The sequence below is a fragment of the Gymnogyps californianus genome, chromosome 14, assembly GCF_018139145.2.
Source record: "Gymnogyps californianus isolate 813 chromosome 14, ASM1813914v2, whole genome shotgun sequence".
In the NCBI taxonomy this organism is placed as follows: Eukaryota; Metazoa; Chordata; class Aves; order Accipitriformes; family Cathartidae; genus Gymnogyps; species Gymnogyps californianus.
The window spans coordinates 2,991,365-3,006,186 of record NC_059484.1 but is presented as its reverse complement, the minus strand read 5'-3'; the positions used below and the strand labels follow the sequence as shown (position 1 = coordinate 3,006,186).

General features: G+C 43.1%; 1 protein-coding gene across 3 annotated transcripts; it reads left to right on the top strand.

Moving 5' to 3' along the window:
* The first annotated feature begins 1,194 nt into the window (after positions 1-1,194).
* On the top strand, positions 1,195-14,556 carry NPM1 (nucleophosmin 1). Of its 3 annotated transcripts, none has more exons than XM_050905349.1 (11): positions 1,195-1,292; positions 2,072-2,151; positions 5,180-5,299; positions 5,965-6,058; positions 6,831-6,934; positions 7,465-7,526; positions 8,044-8,098; positions 9,720-9,809; positions 10,473-10,574; positions 13,148-13,222; positions 14,199-14,556. In XM_050905349.1, exons 1-11 carry the CDS (start codon positions 1,229-1,231, stop codon positions 14,235-14,237), a joined length of 885 nt encoding a protein of 294 aa, XP_050761306.1. In that variant the 5' UTR covers positions 1,195-1,228; the 3' UTR covers positions 14,238-14,556. The 3 variants fall into 3 exon arrangements, with proteins under 3 accessions (XP_050761306.1, XP_050761307.1, XP_050761308.1); XM_050905350.1 differs by having other exon boundaries at positions 9,720-9,813; positions 10,480-10,574; XM_050905351.1 differs by lacking the exon at positions 9,720-9,809.
* Positions 14,557-14,822: the final 266 nt, after the last annotated feature.

Genomic DNA, 14,822 nt, shown 5'->3' with positions numbered 1-14,822 from the left:
CCACGTGCCAATTCACATGAAAAAGCAGTTCACTCCCATCTGAACACCAGCTGAAAGGGAGTTTCCCAAAACATTGTTGCTCCCTGGTCCTCAGAGCCCAGTGGCACGGAGAGCAGTAACTCAGAATGGCAGCTCATCTTAATTGGTATGGAGACAGGAAAAGGGGCTGCTTTTTTCTTCTTTTTAATCAAAGCTGACAGGAGCTGTCAGCTCGTGGCACACACAATAGAGGAATAGGAGAGTACGTTTCACTGCAACAGGGCCTTCCTCTACGTGGAGGAGCAGTGGTAGATGCAAGCTCCTCGCCTCGCTCAAGCTCTTCTGTGGCTCAGGTCTGGAAGCCGTAAGGCTGTGCTTACGCACCCCATTTCTCAGTAGGGTTTGTTACTTTGGCCATAGCATTAAGCCTTTTGGTTCTTTTGCTACCTCCGCGAGGCCCTGGCCCGCAGGGTGGCAATGGAGCCTCTGTGGGCTGTGAGCTCTGCTGGGCCCTGAGCCGCATGAGGGAGGCTGCCCGCGGCACCCCGCTGCCGGCACAGCTTCCCCGGGCAGGCTGTCCAGCCCACCACCAAGCAGGGCGGCTGCCCCTTGACAGCACTTTCTATTCAGCCGGGCGGGAGAGGCACCTGAGCAGAGCAGCGGGGCGCAAGCAGCCACCCAGCGCCCAGGCTGCGCCTCCCCCGGGCCGCAGAACCCGCCGGTGTCGGGCCCTTCCCGCCCGGCAGCCGTACGCGCCCGCGGACAGCCATTTCACGCCGCCGCCCGGCCGGACCCTTCAGGCTACAGCGGCAAGCGGGCACCTGCCTGGGCGGCGCTCGCCGCCCTTTCCCCGCGAGGCGTGCTGGCGAGGCCACGCCGGCCACAGCCGTGAGAGAAGAGCCACCCGCGGGCGGCCCGCCCCGGCCCTGCGGGCCCGCAGCCGCTCCGCGGGGTGCGGGGGCCGCCCCGGCCGCCTCCATTTTGTGACGGCCGCGGCCCCCCGCGCGCGGCAGAGCGCCACGGGCCGCGCTCGCGACCCCCTTCCCCCGTGAGCGCGCGGCGGCGGCGGGGCAGGGCGGCGCGTGCGCAGAGGCGGGGCGGCGGGCCGAGGGGGCGTGGCCGGGGCGCGGGTCTCGCGAGAGCGCGCGGGCTATATCTGGGAGTGGGCGGGCATGAGGCTTCCTTTAGTGCGCGTCCGCCCGCAGCGCCGCGTTCCGTTCCGCTCCTCCCGCGCGAGCAGGCCGAGAAGATGGAGGACAGCGCCATGGACATGGAGAGCATGGGCCCCCTGCGCCCCCAGACCTTCCTCTTCGGTAACGGCCCGCCGCTCCCCCAGCCCCGCGCTCCCGCTGCCTGCCGGCCTCTTTCCTCCGCTCCCTCAGGCCTCGGGGCCGAGCGGGAGGCGGCGGGGCCCGCGTGGGGGCCGCGGCCTGGTGCCGGCCTTGCGCCGCGCCTCAGCGGGGGGGGGGGGGGGGGGCGGGCGGGAAGGGCCTTGTCGGGGGAGGGGGCGCGCGGCGCCCGCGGCCGTTACCGCCGCGCGTTCCCCCGCGGCGCGCGCCCCACGTGGCGCGCTGCTCGCACGTGGCGGCGGCCCGGCCCGGTGCGCTTTTGTTCCCCGCGCCGCCCGCCCGTCTCCCAGCCCGTTCCTAGGGACGCGGGCGCGCTCGGAGCGCGGTGCCCGCGGGCGGCCGCGGAGCACATGGCAGCGCGGCGGGAGGTGGAGCACGTGGAGGGCGGCGGGGCCGCGGCGCGCCTTGGTTGCCGGCGGCCCCTGGGGCGGCCCGGCCGCCGACACGGGGCGTCCCGGGAGATGGCATACCCCCGGGCAGCGCGGAGGACGCTGGACCTGGACGGTCTTAGAGCGGATGGGCTTGAAAGGACTACGCTAGGATGTGCGCGATCGGCAGTAGGCCGCGGACTCGCCTGGGATTTTCCCCACCCCACGTGTTTCTCTTCTTGTGTGCCTGGAGTGCCGTTGGTTTTCTGTGCAAGTGCAGAGCCTCGAAGCAGCAAGTTTTAAAATAATAAGTGGTTAGCAGATACCTGCGTCTAAGTAAAAAAGTATGCTTATAATTAAATGGTCTTTTTACAGGCTGCGAGCTTAAAGCAGATAAGGAGTATCAGTTCAAAGTAGATGATGAAGAAAATGAGCATCAGTTGTCTTTGAGAACGGCAAGTATCGTTTGGTTTTTAACTTCCAGGTTTTAAGTTTTTATTTTTAAGTAGTGGTGTGCGATGTTGTGAGAAGTGAGTTTTTTAACACATACATTAGTTTCCTTAAACTTGTTTCTTTTAGTGGTGTTTTTCTGTGAGTCTGTTAAATAATAAGCTGTTCTTATTGGGAGTGGAGCATACCATGTCACTTGAAATATTTGCTGTATTGAAAAAAAAAAGTTTAAAATATCTACTGATGTTTTTGTCATTTACAGCAAGCAATGCAAGGGTGGAAAAGTTTAAAAACGAATTTGCAGTAGGCTAATACATGTGTATTAAACGGAATTAAAGGTCAGAGTGCACACTCTGACATCTCTAATGCAGTAGTTCAGATGCTACAGGAGCACAGGGGGAGGATAGATTTATAAGAATCATACATGGGTACATTTTAGTAGACTTTATTAGAAACTTTATTTTGAAAAGCTTTTCCATATATTCCCCAGACATAATTCCAGTGCTTTTTTCTGTAGGCAGCTAGTAACTAAATCTAAATGGGGGGGAGGTTTATGTTTTGATTTATTGTCCTTAGTGTTGCCCTCACTAAGGATGTAACTGGGAAAAGCTGTCTTTCATTCAGATGATTCATCTAACAGACTCCTCACTGAGCAGGATACTCCTGGAAATCAGGATCTGTACACTGAGAGTTCTTAGATGTGTCCTTAGATCTTTCTGCTGCCACACAAACAAGAGACAATATTTCAAGGCCTTTGTTCTGGGCTAAGCATGTTACTTCTGGTTAGCAAAAAGATAATATGCCTCAACTTCACAGGCAGGGAATTGAAGAGTTGTAGCATGTCTCTATGGTTTATTACTGTGTTTATTTAAATACAAAGAGATACCTTGATGATACCTGGAAACAAAAGAGTCTTATAATTGTGGATTACTTCCTACGCCAGAATTGCTTCCTACAGGAGACTTGCATAATAACGTGCTCCAAACTTATTCGCAGTGATACTTACAACACTTTAATATAGGCATTACGGTTTTGTGAATCATGTGTCTTCAGTCCTTGTATTTTATGAAAATTACAGCCTGGACTTGACAATGACTAATTTGTTCTTAATTAGAATTTCTTTCGAGGGAAGAATATAACAGTAAAGTATGTATAGGACAAGTTCATGTGGATAGTTCTCATATCTGAATGTTTGTCATGCAGATGAAATTAGTCACTGAGTGATACTTGAGTTGTATGGCTTTATCCAAAGATCCTGGTTTTGGCAAATTACCTAGAGCATCTCTTCTGATGCTGTGCCCTCTTCATAGGGAATGAAGCAGATTTGGATGCATACCAGTACTTAGTTTTTAGGGTTGCGGGAAAAAAGTCTAATTCAATAACCTGTCTTTTTTAAAGACAAAAGATGATATACAGGAGACATGGGAAGTTGAAATAACAAATGACAAACTGGAAATGTCTTAAGAGGCTTGGAAGATCTTGGGCATAGCTACAAACAGAAAATGCCTTGGCAAGCAGAGGAAGGAGTTGATGGAAGATAAGAGTGTGAAGGTAGCAAATACCCAGTGACTGATCTGTGCACCTGATAAAAGACTAGATGTTTAAAGATTGACTGACACATGTCAGTTAAGATACAAATGTGGCGATGGACTTGGGTATGAGGTACAGAAGGAGGTGGGGAGAAAAAGATAAAAGTGAAAGGGGAGGACAATTTATGCCTGTAGAGGTAGAAAGTAGCACGAGGGTTTCTGTAGATGTCTTACTAATGATAGCTGAAAGAGGGGTGGTCAGTGCTTCATTGCCTATTTAGTGCCAGCGTGTATTCCTTCAGTGTAGAAATGAAAGCACATGAATGGATACTTGCCAGACACTTGGTAAAGAAATTAATAGTAAGTGCTGTAGTATTGCTTGAACTGGTGCAAATGACAGGAGTAACTGGGGGTGGAGGGCATGCTTTTAAATTCTTGTCCTGGTGGTTAGTCCCACCAGCTGAATGATTCGGTCTTGTTGCTAACCCATTTGAGAGGTGAGATGAGCAGCAATTTACAGTAACAACTTGCAAGGAGTAGTGAATCCTATATCCTATTTCTCAGCCTTCAGCCTGATACATCTAGTCTGGATCATTATAGCCTGCCTAAAACTCAGCTCTTGGAGAAAGGAAACTTAAGTTGTATGCCTCTACCGGCAGTGATTACACCCACATCTGCCATGGAGGGTGGAAAGCTTTCTTTTCATGGGCATTGGGAAGGGAAACAGAGAGCCTTGTTCACTGGTCTTGGGAAGAATTGTACTACTTCAAGGGATTCTTGGTTTTCAGATCTCTTGCAGGTAATCCTGACTCAGATGCCAGAGGTTCAGAGAACTGGAATTTCAGACCTGTCCAATGTCTGTCACTTATATGCCTCCCTGCAGCTATGATTTTTGAATCTTCAGAATGTGCCAGACTTGTACTCAGTGTAAAGAATCTAGGCACTTGAGTTTTGAAATGCTCTGGGACAGCAGCTTTCAGTCCATGGTGAATTAACTCAGGAGGCATATGCATAAATGACAGTTCAGTAACTGAGCAGTTGTTAAGACTTAGCTCCTCATTGAATGTCAAGTAAGCAAAAAGTGTGTAGTGTGATAAAGTGAAGCAGTTGGCAGACGAAACATGGCAGGAAGGGGAAGGATAAAGGCTTTGATTCTGTAGTAGTGATAGCGGTTGTTTCCCTTCCTCTAGGCATGTGTTTGTACTTCTTCCCTTGGGCCAACTTCAGTGCTGACTGGACTTGCCACTGACCCATTTCAATGCAGTAATCCGGTAGCAAAAGGCCTGCTTTTCACTCTCCTCAAAACACATGCCTTGAGTTGCACCTTGCAAGTGCCGGTGTTATGAGGAAAGAGGATATTGGCTTGGGGAGGAGTGCAGCTGAATCATTAGCAGTCAGAAATACAAACTTCAGTCTTCAGAGATGCAGAACAGTGAATGGAGTTTAAAAGACTTCAGAATATTTGGGAAGATTCTCAGAATGTGCACTGTTCTTTACTTCACAGGTTACTTTAGGGGCTGGAGCCAAAGACGAATTACACGTTGTAGAAGCAGAAGCATTGGACTATGAAGGCAACCCTATTAAAGTAGTACTGGCATCTCTGAAAATGTCAGTGCAGCCTACGGTAAGTACAAGAGCTTGGAAAAATCTACTATAAATTGGGTCTCAGGTGAGAAAGACAAGGTAGAAAAGAATTACGCTTTTTTAAAAAGAAATGATAGTAATTATGCATGTCATCTCTATGTATACAAGTGTATGTGTTTGCAAGCAGATGCATCTGTAGCCTGCATTGCTTGCTTTGAGCCTAGGGTGAGAAAAATCTAGTTTTTCTGCAGGTCCCAGGCTCTTAAGAGATTCTAAAGATGGCTGCTGCCCTTTCTTGATTTAAGGGCACCCTACTTGTCATTCCTGCCATCTGGAATGTAATTTGAATCAGTGTTGATGATGCTGTACAAGTGGAACCGCACAATGCTGGGGGCAGGTGTGATGGATAATGTTCAAATTGGCATTGCTGCCAAGCTGAGTAGAAACAAATGTGGATTGGTCTGGCTTTGAGAACTGTGCTTTAATTATTATAAGCAATGAGACTGTAATAAGCCCTGTTCTGGCTTATTGACCCTGATTTGACTCTAAAGACTTCCAAAATAATCTGTCAGATGGAAACTTGGAGCAACTGTATTAGCCTTGGAGTCTACAGATATTGGTGCTCTTAGTTTCATTTGAATGGATTGTCTGTTAAGCACACTTTGCCTTTAATATTTGAATAAATAACAGTGCTTTTTTCCTTAGGTTTCATTAGGAGGCTTTGAGATCACACCACCGGTGGTCTTGAGGTTGAAATGTGGTTCAGGGCCTGTTTACGTCAGTGGTCAACATCTCGTAGGTATGTGTTAACTGGTTACTAATCTGTGATCTTGCTACCTGTCAGCACCAACAGAACTTGAGTGATGTATCTGGTGTCTCAAGCAGTACTTTCTCTAATACTGACCCTCCGAATCTTTAATTCACTGTGCTCAGAGGCATGAGGTGACTGTAGGAAAGGAGTTCAGAGAAATGGTTGCATACCTTTCTTGCCTGTTGTTTTGTATGGATAAGGGGAGTTTGTCAGCCTTGCAATTTGATTTCTAATTTCTCTCCTTAAAAATGAGTGTTAGGTTCCTGGTGTTAGTGTCTCACAGCAGAAAGCTGTGAGCTTTCTGCTTATCAGTTGAGAATGAGAAGACTGCCCATGAAATAGTTTTGAGTTTACACTAAAAACTAAGCCAGGACTAGCCTTCTCCTTTGTAGAATTGTCTTTGAAACTGATCTTTCTCTCTAGAAGTTCTCTGAAATGTGTCTCCTTGGAAATGGAGAAAATTTTGTTAACTTTCTATGGCTGCTTTTCTGTGAGGAATGTTACAGGCAGTGTATGAGTGGTTTATTCACCCATTTTGGATTTCAGTGTAGTACTATCTGCATACAGTCAACTGGAAAAGTTTCTGATGTCAGTGGTTAGATTGCTGGTAGGAAGCTTCCTCCTATCAATTCAGCACCTCAGCAAGACCTTGACTATTTAGTTGTGGGTGATACTCTTCTGTTTGTTTCTTACTAGCAGTCTTGCTTTAACTGATGTTAAATGAGGTGGGTTTTTTTACACGTTGCCATCATTTTATCAGCATTAGAGGAAGAGCCAGAATCAGATGATGAGGAAGATGATACAAAAATTGTGAACACTTCGACAAAGAGACCAGCAAGTGGAGGAGGAGCTAAAACACCACAGGTATATATACTTTCAATCAGCTTGTCTGCAGAATTTTCTTTTGGTTTGGTATTGCTGCCTCTAGGAGTAAGCAGTTAATGGCTTGCTATGATTTGCTTAATATGTGGTCTGTTGATATCTGTGGGGAAGGATTATTTTGTACTTGGGTCTTGACAAGTACTAAATTACGGAAGTGTGGTTAAGTACAGATAGTTTCCAAAACTTTGCTGGAGGGGCTGATACGAAGGCCACTTCTATGTGGAAGTTCTGTCTGCTGCAGTAACTGAGCGTGCAGATTCTTGTATAAACATCATCATACTGCAAGAGTTTAAATGCTGATTGAAGCTCTGTAGTGTAGAAGGAAAGATTCTTATGCTCAGAGCATGCTGTAAATTTGTCAATAGCTTTTGACTTGGCAGGTGTAACTTGTTTGGTTTAGCTAAATTGATCGAAGATAGTCTTGTAAGTATGCCACAAACTGTTTTGGATCAAGGTTGCTGTTTATTAAGCCAAAATGGTATTGATGCTTAACATGCTTGATCTTTTTAAAGAAAAAAGCAAAATTATCAGAAGATGATGAGGATGATGATGAAGACGAGGAGGAGGATGATGAGTATGTATTCTTGTTTTGATAATGTATTTTGAAATACAGGGTTAACTGTTTCAGAATACGAGTTGTGTGACATAACTGGATGTTAAGTGAGCAAGCTACTTTTTATCTTGGCTACAAAAAAAAGCGGACTTACCTCAAGTTTATCTCCACAATGCAATCTAAATTAGTGTTATTCAAATATGTCATACTGGGTTATAAAACTTAGTTTCTTGTAATTCATTAACTTGTAATCAATTTAGAATTTCTTTATTAGTAGTAGTGAAAGTCTTAAGATATGTGCCTTCAGTATTAAAGCAGAAGGCAATGCGTTTAATGGCTTTAACAGTAGTAGGTAGAGTATTTGGCCGAACACCTTGCCATGTGTTAAATAAGGTATAAGGCAGACTTGGGAAGATTACTTGCTTCCTTCATGAATAAACATTTTATTGGGAGGGAGGGGGAAGACTAATTCCTAATGTGGTTAAAGCTGTGAGTATGCATCTTGAGTTATGGTGAGTGACTACCTTTCTAATTGTAGTGATGAGGATGACTTAGAGGATGATGAGGAAGAAATGAAAACACCAATGAAGAAAGTAAGTGGCGCATATATATACACGGACACATTGTGACTCTTCACCCATGAAGGATTAAACAGCCTGTTTAATAAACTTGAAAGGAAGTGAGTGGACACCAGATGGACTTACTATCTGCAGCGAAGTTTATTCAGACAGGGGGAGCAAGTGCTAACACCTCTTAACTTACTAATAGGTGCTAATTAACTGTCCTGATTGAGTTGTCTTTGAGGATTCATATGAAGAACCCTAAAGCAGAAGTAGGGGGAGGGGAAGCTGTGTTTGCATAAGCAAGATAGCTGTTTAGGTTTGAACTCTGCATTTATTGTAATGCAGAAGCTAACAGAGATGTCCTCTTCTTTGTACAGTATTCCATTTTATAATGGACTAGATATCAATACAAGGGATGACAGTAATTGGGCAGATAGTTTCTTCAGTCAATGAGTTTAAGCACAGCTATTTGGAATGTGTGAATGGGATGCTTTGATTTAGCTTAGTCTGTATAAAGAAATTGTAATAGGACATTAGAACACTTCAGTGTGAATACACATCCAATCCATATTTTATTTACTTTGCTGCAGAGGGGTGGCTGGGTTCTTAGCAGCATGCATATGCACATGCGCAGATGTCAGACTGGTATGATTTCATGTATGGCTATTGGGCAGCAGACAAAATCCTGCTCAAAGATGTGGTTTGTGCTTTGCCATTTCAGTTAGTCCTGCATGCTGTGAAAAAGGTCTTTTTAGCAACCTAACTTTCAATAAAAAAGGATCTAAATGTGTGAGCTCGTCGGAAAAGTTTCACTTTAGGCAGCCGAGTGCTTGAATGTGAAATTACATCAGCCCTTGAGTGCCATCTGGTGGTAAAATAAACTGTAAGACAGCTTGGCAACTGCAGAGGTAGAAGGTAGTAATTTTTTGGAACGTGCGTACTTTGGCTTGAACTCGTGTTCATATCTGCCGTTTAGAAACAAGCATTTAATGTTTTACTTCACTATATGCTGCTCTGTCCTAATGGATTTCTATAGGTGATAGTGCACAATAGTTTAAGGCCTGGTGAAGACAATCTGAACTGCGGATTTCCTGCAATCTAATCAAATCTAGTGTGGCTGAACGAAATGGTCCCTTGATGTATATAGGAGTATAAGAATCCGATTCTTAAATATACACGTGGCGTTGCCCATCCCAGATGATGTTTCTGTATGCAATGCCAAACGGGATAATGGTTGTGTTACAAAAAAACCAAGTAGCACTGAGTCAGATCTTGGAATCGCAGTGCCATCTAGAATTAGTTTTATGCAATATCTGCCCCCAAAAGTCTGCATGGTAATATATAAGGAAGGATGTAATATATAAGGGAAATGGAGTGGAGGTCCCACATACTTGTATGGCATCATAACAAAACTTGATGTTGGTTATGTGATGTATTGTGCTTCACCAACAGTTTTTCATTTGAGTTCCTGTAACGTACGTGCTTTTTGCTTAAGTAATGGACACTGATCATGTTGCATGGGCAATGAGAATGGTTTTTGTTTGATGTTGAATGGTATGTATTTGTCACTAAGTCTTGAGTATTATGTTAACAAGCTTAACATTTACTGGCAGTTTTTCATGGCAAATGAACTTAAGTGCTTTCTTTTCAGCCTGTCCGTGAGGCTTCAGGAAAAAATATGCAGAAAGCAAAGCAAAATGGAAAAGACTCTAAGCCGTCCACACCAGCATCTAAATCAAAAGTGAGTGGAGACAAATAAGTAAAACAAATGTTTATTCTAGTGTAGAAGCTAGTTTTCTTGCCTGATGGTAACTTTAAATAACGTACTAACCATTAAGTTAGGTTTTTGAATCTTAATATGAAGCATGCTGGGGATACTGTTCATTGCTTCATGTTCCCCTGTAAAACTGTTCAGTGATCAATATATAACTACAACAGCCAAGATTTGAAATGAGACATGCTGTCCCTTGTGAGTATTGGTTATCCCACAGTTTAAAATACAACTCTGTAGCTTTTGTGTAGCTGCTTATACAAGAGGACGAGTGCCAACTGTGTTGCCACTGCAGTGCACCAGGAGGCTGCTGCTAATAAGGGAGTCTCACTTAGCTGATCCATTTGAGAACTAACAGTTTTCTTCTTCAGTTGCTTTGTAGTTGTCAAGCTTCCTTATGCAGTGTTTCCTTGCTGCGTGTACTTGAACATGCATGCCAGGAAGGTTGATACAGAAATTAGTGTGGGATGGATGGCAGGATAGCATCTATCTGAAGTATCTGTGACAGCTAGTTCTTTTATTCCATATAAATTCTGCAGTAGGTTTTAACATTCTTGTTTTTAGAAAACTTGATCTCATATACTAAGTAGCTTTATGTATCTGCAAGTTCCTAATGAAATGAATAATTTTCAGACTCCAGATTCCAAGAAGGATAAATCTCTAACTCCAAAAACACCGAAAGTCCCTCTGTCGTTAGAGGAGATTAAAGCAAAAATGCAAGCGTCTGTAGATAAGGTGAGTTTTTGGAAACTTCAGGTTTCTCAGCCTTATTTTTACGCTTCCACAGATCAGAAGAACTGGATGTTTTTAAGAAACGGTTACATGTCACTGATTGCTGGTGCTGTTATCAGAGTATGTTGATGTTGAAGCTCAGGGAAATGAAAACTCATTTGGGACAAAAAGAAGCCTCTGTGCTAATGAGAAACAAAACCACTTTGTTTTTGTATTCCTCCAGTAGTGGTGATTAGTAATTTGGTATTTCTTGGTGAACTGTCTCAGTTAAAATTTGGAGGAAAAAAAAAACCCAAACCACAACAAAACACAAAGCAACAAACCTTGGGTGATATTTATTCTAAAGGTGTCTTAAGTAGTTGTATACATTTTATTTTAGGCAACTAAAGTAAATCAGAGTTCTTCACATGCTTGGAATAGCTTGGTCTTAAAGCAGTATCCAACTTAGATATCCAGATGCTTGTAAGGCTTTGTAACTTCCAGAAGGGGGAGATAGGTGCTTGTGATACGCATTAATGAATCAATAAAGACCTGAAAGGATTTGCTTTCTGAACTGGAGATAAAGGGTTAATTGGGTTTCCCCTCAATGGTTGTTTCATCTTTTGACGGTCACAGGGCAGTCACTCAGCTTCTGGTTGTTCTCAGCTTTGACTAGCACTTCATGGTTATGCGTATGAGTATTCTTCTTAGCTGCTATTTAAGTATAAAAAAGAAAAATGGATTTTAGTTACAGGCTGGTTGGGTAAAAGTGTAGCAGGTAATAGCTGTTCTTTCCCCCTTAGCCAAGTTTGGAAACCTGTGTGCTGGCTAGGGGTGCAGTTGAGTACGCACCTGTACTGCAGAATAGGTGGTAGTGAGGACCTGATAGCTAGACTATATGAGTTCTGATCTTCACTAGCTCAGGAGTGTGCTTACATCATATGCTCATTTGTGACTGAACCAGATTCTTTATTGGAGAATTATTTTTGGCTGATGTTGGTGCTGTGAAGAATTCTGTTTGTTTTTTTTTTCAGTTTGGTCTGAGATGATAAACTTTTTCCCCCTTACACTGGCCATCAGGTCATCTATAGAATTAGAATTATCTTCTGCTTAGATTCTTGATGGTTTGAGGCAGTTTTGTCCCAGGAATGCAAAATAAGACAAAAAGTGTTTCAATATAGAGTGGATGCAGAGTGAGCAGTGACATGTTATGATCAGGATTGAATCGCATATCCCTAAATTGTGAACCTGACAGTGATGGATGGTATCTTTCTGCTAGGTCAAACTAACCTCTTGGATCTAGTGGATGCTAGGGTGGTTTTTTGCATGACTCAGAGCAGCCACGATTAGTATTGTTTCTGCAGTGTAAGCAGAAGTGGCTGAGCTGCTCATGGTAGACAATGTCCCTATGGAGGGAAGCGTGCAGACCAGATAACTGGCAAGTAGCTTTAGAATCTACTTTCTGTTCCCGAAGAGTGTTTTTACTGGGAAATGCTGTGTAAGCACAAATACGCAGAAGCCATAGCAGGCAGCTTAATTTAATGTTTTCCAAGATGGTGCTAGAGCATACTTTAGTAAGGCAAAAGGTTTGTGCGTTGCCATATACTACAGCACTTGTAGCTGACAGCCAGCAAGTTAGCAGCTTTACAAAAAAAAAATCACTTTATTAGAGTGGAACTGCTGTATTATGTAGTAAGTAGATGTCAACAAGCTAATAGAAAAGCATCAGTACTTGACAGAATCCAGAGGTAAGACATTGTCCAAATCCAAGCTTTTTGGTTGCAGTATTGCAGTTTCAGATATTCCTAATGTAGCTTTGTTTCCTTTGAACATAAAATTGCTGTCTTCTGCACTGTGCCGAGTAGCAGCTAAGTGTACTGTCAATATTGGCTAGGTATATTTCAACTGATGTACCTGAAAAATGGCAAAAATACTACTCACGGGGTGCATGTGAAAGTAGTAAATCAATGTCTCTTAAAAGTGTGCTGTATTATTGTGCCTGGAGGTGGGAAGAGACATGAAGATAAACCTAGATCCATGAATTATTACTGAATCTGCTTTGTACATTTGAGTATGTACAAAGACAATTTCAGAGATAGAAGCAAATGTCTCTAGAAGACTTGTTTAAATTCATAAACTAATGCATTAGAATGAGTCTTAAAGGGTAGGTGGGAGATGAGTTAATTTTTTGCTTTAGAGAGCTGAAGTCAAACCTGCCTGTGAAGGATAGTAATGTCTCAAGTTGCATGCTGTACTAAGAATCCATAAATATGGAATTAGTTCTAGTTTACCTGAATAGCGTATGAATGTTGACTACAAACAAGGTTACTTTAAGTGATGAATGCTTGCTGTTAACATTTTTAAGCATGAGCAAAGGTGCTTGTACAGCCATTTTAGTGTGTAGGCACTCACTCCTGTGAGAAATACCTGGGTACTGTAGAGAAACGTTTTAAAATGGTTTAAAAGATTGGTTTGGGATGTTGCAAGGTGAGTTCAGTAAAATTCCACGTGTATTGCAAAGGGTTTAAGCTTCATAAGTTATTTATTGGAATCATGAAATGACCTGCATACACTAAAGCTTGCTTTTTTCAAAATAGGGTTCTTCCCTTCCTAAGCTGGAACCCAAATTTGCCAACTATGTTAAGAATTGCTTCAGGACGGAGGACCAGAAGGTAACTAAATTTATTGGAACTTGATAAAGTCCAAAAACTTTTATAACCTGACTTAGGGATTCTTTTCCACTTCTTAATCTTTACAAGCTTTGGACTGTTTCAAAGGGTTACAAACCACAAACAATACTTCAAATTAAATAAATGGGAACGGTTTTAAGGGTTTAGTTGGCTAAGATGGGAAAGCTAATATTTTATTACATTTTTCCAGCTTTTATATGGTTGGTAAATTATCTCTTGCTTACTAAACCCACAGAATTTTCCTTTTGGCACTGTATTGGCTAAGGAAATGAGCTGTGGTTTTCCTTGCTGCTGAATTTGGCCACCTAGGCCAGTCTGCTGTTCAGCCTTTTGTTGGGGAGGGTGTCTGGGAGGGGGAACTGTTTTGTGATTGAGATTATGGCTTTCTTGCTACATTTTCTCCCAAAGTCAACTGAACTCTTGTAAGAGGGCAAGCCAAAAGGTGGTATCAGGAAGCAAGTTTCGGAATTAGTTATTACTCAACGTATACTAGGCTAAAATGTGTCTTAGATTTCCCTATCAAAATTGCTGTAAGTTAAAACTTTGTTCCAGTGACAGAATTCCTTATGCTTTCCTGCTTCCCTCAGTGGTTCAGAGTAAACTTGTCTGATAGACAAATTGATACGTTCTTGAAAGAACGTTTAAAAGCAGTTAGCCTCAGCTACTGGAGCTGGTCTGACATTAGCCAGGGTAGGCAGAGTTCAGCCAATATTTGCCTAGCTGGTCCACACCCATCCTCTCGCTTACCTTCACTGAATTCTTACTATTGTGACTTACAGTGAATAACAGTCTTCTAGCAGGAGGACCTAACGTCTTGCTTTCAACTTGATTTTCTTTGAAAGGAATGCATTTTTTGTCGTAATTTAATGTCAGTGTTTTGTGGAGTAAGTGGAGATAGTAAACTGAAAATAATTAGAAAAATGGGTTTCAATTTCTAACTCTTTGTGTACACTTCCAGGTCATTCAAGCTCTCTGGCAGTGGAGACAGACTCTGTAAGAAAAGAAAACAGTTTAAACAGTTCATTAAAATCTGCAGTCTTATTTCTGTAACCATTATTTGGCTGTCCTTTTTACAAATGCTGAAAGAGCTTTCCCTACTGTGTCTGATAAATGTCATCCAGATTACCTTGCCAAGAATGTGTTGTCCAAAATGCCTGTTTAGTTTTTAAAGACGGGACTCCACCCTCAGCTTCATTTTAAGTATGTATGGAATGTTTTGATAAGGCATGGTGGTGGTGGTGGTCAGACAAATGGAAATGGTGGGGAGACTTAAATGTATGTGGAAAAAAAATAAAATTTAGTATTTTAATAAAGTACTATCGTTTCTTTTTTTATGGGTTGGGGGTAGTCTGCATACTGAATCCAGAAGATAACAGGGCTTTAAAGTTCTGATAGGAACTACTGCTAAGTATTTTAGATACTTCTCTTTACCAAGTACACATCAGATAGTCTCATTTATGTTGTCAACTTTAAAAACAACTCTGATTCCATGAGCTTTACAGCTACTGAGCAGATGATTGGTGAGAAGACTAAGTGGTAAGTGGGGCTTTATTCTTGTCTGGAAGTGACCACTAATTATATA